The following is a 3667-nucleotide window of genomic DNA, read 5'->3' as shown; positions in this document are numbered from 1 at the left end:
TGTAATAGATGTGTTCATACACCTCCTTGGATTTACAGCCTTCATACTTTGGATTTAAAAAAAAAAAGTACAGTAGTTTAAAGGATTTGTAAACTGTATTGTTTTCCAAACTTTTTAACATTTCTTACAACAGCACACATAAAACAACTCATTCCATTTAACACCCTTTTAAGTGTCTGTGTATGGTTTCATATGACTACATGCAGTGGGTGTCCATCATTTGTGCATTTTTAGACCGCAATGAAAGCACAATTCAGAAGAAAGATCTGAACACTGTTCTGACAGCTCCCAGTTAACAAACAGTCAGTAGAGCTCTTCATCAGGCACTGTCAACAAGACAACAGCCATCACTGCAATGTTGCCGTCAGTTTGGTTTGATGGCAGCCCCTGTAAAAGAATTCTGCTTGTACAAAACCATACTAAACCTGTGGTGTCTTTGTGTCTCTCAGGTAAATAAACAATGAAGCTGAAACCTTTATTGAAGAAGCTGGGCTCAATAGTCCGCTCCGTCCTCACTTTCCTCTTCGCTCTGCTGGTGATGGGTGTCATGGTGTGGGCCTATGTTCAGGGGTTCCAGCTGGTCACAGCCATGTATGGAATCATCTCCTTCGGCTTTTATGGACTCCTTCTCTCACTCCACATGTTGGTCCAGAGCTTCTTCGCCTTCATTGAGCACCGGCGAATGAAATCCCGCACAGCACCATGCAGCTTTACCAAAACAATCGGCTTCACTATTTCTGCTTACCAGGAGGATCCTGCCTATCTCAGAGAGTGCCTTAACTCCATCAAGGCCCTCAAGTATCCCCCTGAGCTGCTGCGCATCATCATGGTGATCGACGGCAACTCAGACGATGACCAATACATGATGGACATGTTCAGAGAGGAGTTTGCAGACCAGGATCCCAGCTGCTATGTGTGGAGGAACAACTACCACACATGGGATCCCACTCAAGCCCAACAGGATGTAGAAATGGCGACAGCGATGGGCCCGGGAGGGGATGCTGATCATGTGACAGGAGAGGATCCACAACGAAAAGAGGTAGAGCGTCTGATCCAGAGCAAGCGTTGTGTTTGCATCATGCAGAAGTGGGGAGGCAAGCGGGAGGTCATGTACACAGCGTTGAAAGCACTTGGGTCATCGGTCGACTATATACAGGTATCTATTTTTCCTTTCCTTACATATTCCCAGAGTAAAGAAAAGGACGTTAAAGCGTCAGTGACATGACTCTCTTTCTCCTTCCTCAGGTGTGTGACTCGGACACTAAGCTGGACCCTTTGGCCACGGTGGAGCTGTGTAAGGTGTTGGAGAGTAACCCCAAGTATGGTGCCGTGGGAGGAGATGTGATGATCCTCAATCTCAAAGAGTCTTACATCAGCTTCATGAGCAGTCTTCGGTACTGGATGGCTTTCAACATTGAACGGTCCTGCCAGTCCTACTTCAACTGTGTGTCCTGCATCAGTGGACCTTTAGGTAGGGGAAAAGTTTTTCTCTTTGTGATGTGGGTCAAAGAAGCACCTGTAATCACGGTGTTAGAAAAATTACTCAGAGGCTGTATTCAAAATCAAACATATCAGACATTTATTCTTGCAAGAAGGAGCAAATACATGTACACTCAAAGAAGGATGTCCGGCATTGTTCAACGTCACTCCTCCGTAGGGCAGCTTTTATACAGCGTGACAAGCAATTGACAGTCACCCCCATTCCCTCTTTATAGGATTTCGTAGATAATACTGAGTTCGGTTGTAGGTCACAAGATAAAGACACAGTGACCTCGTAAACTAGATGTCATAAATGTGACAATAGAAACATTCTTGAGCAACAGGCAGATAAGTACATCTTTTTTTTTTTTTTTTTCCATCACACGGCTTAAATGCACCATTGTAACAAATATTCCTCTTATTTTGTGGTTTCTTGAATTTCTCCATGAAGGTCTGTACAGGAACGACATCCTTCAGCAGTTTCTGGAGTCTTGGTACAATCAGAAGTTTTTGGGAACTCACTGCACGTTCGGTGATGACAGGCATCTCACCAACCGAATGCTGAGCATGGGCTACGCCACAAAGTACGTACCCTCTTCATATAATTAAGCACAGAAATTTCATAGGACACATGATGCCACAATATGAAATGTTTCATAGGTCTTTTTAAATTTCCTTCAGGTACACAGCTCACTCAAAATGCTACACGGAAACGCCTGCTCAGTTTCTTCGCTGGCTCAACCAGCAAACTCGCTGGACAAAATCGTACTTCCGTGAGTGGCTCTACAATGCAATGTGGTGGCACAAACACCATCTGTGGATGACCTACGAGTCCATCATCTCAGGTATTTTCCCTTTCTTTGTCACCGCCACCGTCATACAACTGTTTTGGACGGGCACGCTGTGGGACATCCTCTGGGTCCTGTGCTGCATCCAGCTCATCGGGCTGGTGAAAGCAGCCTACGCCTGCATCCTTCGCAGAAACGTGGTGATGGTGTTTATGTCGCTCTACTCGGCTCTGTACATGACCAGCTTGCTGCCAGCGAAGTACTTTGCCATTCTCACAATGACCAAAAGCAGCTGGGGAACATCAGGCAGGCGCAAGATTGTAGGTAACTACATGCCCCTCCTTCCCCTGTCAGTGTGGACGGCTATTTTATTAAGTGGTTTCGGTTACACAATCTATAGGGAGAGTCAAGAGGACTGGTCAACTCCAGGAAAAATAATGGAGGCTGAGTTTCTTATCTTTGGCTGCATGGCCTACATGTTCTACTGGCTGCTTATGATTTTCCTCTACTGGGTGTGGTTCCGCAGAGCCTGTAGGAAACGTGCCCAAAGTTACACAGTGAATACATTGGTCTGAAGACTGGAGATCATGTATTTAGATTCAACAATTTACTTCATTTTATTTAGTTGATTATATATATATATATTTATTTTGTCTCCTATTACTGAAGTACATGGGAGGGGTGGGGGGGGGGGGGGTTTCATGCAGCTACTAAACTTACAAAAAAAGGAATAAATATTGGTAATGTTGATGAAATGGATATCATCTATATTAGCAGTCTTTTTGAAAAAAGAAGTGCCAAATTATCCCTAATATATAATGACTAATGTTTTATTAATGCTGAGATGTTGTTGCATCTTTAAATAAAACTGTACTGAGGGCTTTTGGGGCGTGTGCACTTCTCAGGTTTCACTTTGTCAGAACGATGAAGGCGGAGATTGCTTTTAGATATTTATTTGTAATATTTCAAGATGGGAAAGCTTCTATTAAGAAAAAAAAATGCTGTATTAAAGGATGTGGGTAAGGACTTTTTATTATAGACTTTTTAATACTTAGAAAACACAAACAGATGCGTGTGTTTTCTTAATTGTTCAGATATGTCCATTTATGTGTATGTAGATTACCTTAACAACCCAGAGAATAATGACTTAAGGACGCGTCACTGTTTCAGTTCAGTCAACTGTTGTTGTTATTGCACTGGATCCTGGGCAGCACTTTCTGCAGTGTTGCAGACTTACTTGAAAATGTAGACAAACGTATTTATGGTACAGTGGCTAACATGAACAAAAGAAAGGTGAATTTCAATATTATATATTACATGGTTGCTGTATACCTACTTGTGATATGTGAAGCATGGGTGTACTTTGTAAGATGTACTTTGTTTAAAATATATGTGTGTGT

At 42.8% G+C, this 3667-nt stretch overlaps 1 protein-coding gene across 1 annotated transcript; it reads left to right on the top strand.

Moving 5' to 3' along the window:
* The first annotated feature begins 460 nt into the window (after positions 1-460).
* Positions 461-2842, top strand: has1 (hyaluronan synthase 1). Its single transcript, XM_069138599.1, has 4 exons — positions 461-1156; positions 1246-1471; positions 1931-2063; positions 2161-2842. Exons 1-4 carry the CDS (start codon positions 461-463, stop codon positions 2840-2842), a joined length of 1737 nt encoding a protein of 578 aa, XP_068994700.1.
* The last annotated feature ends 825 nt before the right edge of the window (positions 2843-3667 follow it).

The sequence above is a fragment of the Embiotoca jacksoni genome, unplaced genomic scaffold (genome assembly GCF_022577435.1).
Source record: "Embiotoca jacksoni isolate LCO1_2020_lvr unplaced genomic scaffold, fEmbJac1.0.p SCAF_11, whole genome shotgun sequence".
In the NCBI taxonomy this organism is placed as follows: Eukaryota; Metazoa; Chordata; class Actinopteri; family Embiotocidae; genus Embiotoca; species Embiotoca jacksoni.
This window is presented reverse-complemented; position numbering and strand designations above follow the sequence as displayed.

Bases quoted from the DNA above. Each gene is read 5' to 3' on its own strand.
- has1 (XM_069138599.1), top strand. From the start codon at position 461: ATGAAGCTGAAACCTTTATTGAAGAAGCTGGGCTCAATAGTCCGCTCC. The intron at 1,472-1,930 runs GTAGGGGAAAAG...TTCTCCATGAAG, and splicing joins CTGCATCAGTGGACCTTTAG to GTCTGTACAGGAACGACATC. The intron at 2,064-2,160 runs GTACGTACCCTC...AATTTCCTTCAG, and splicing joins AGCATGGGCTACGCCACAAA to GTACACAGCTCACTCAAAAT.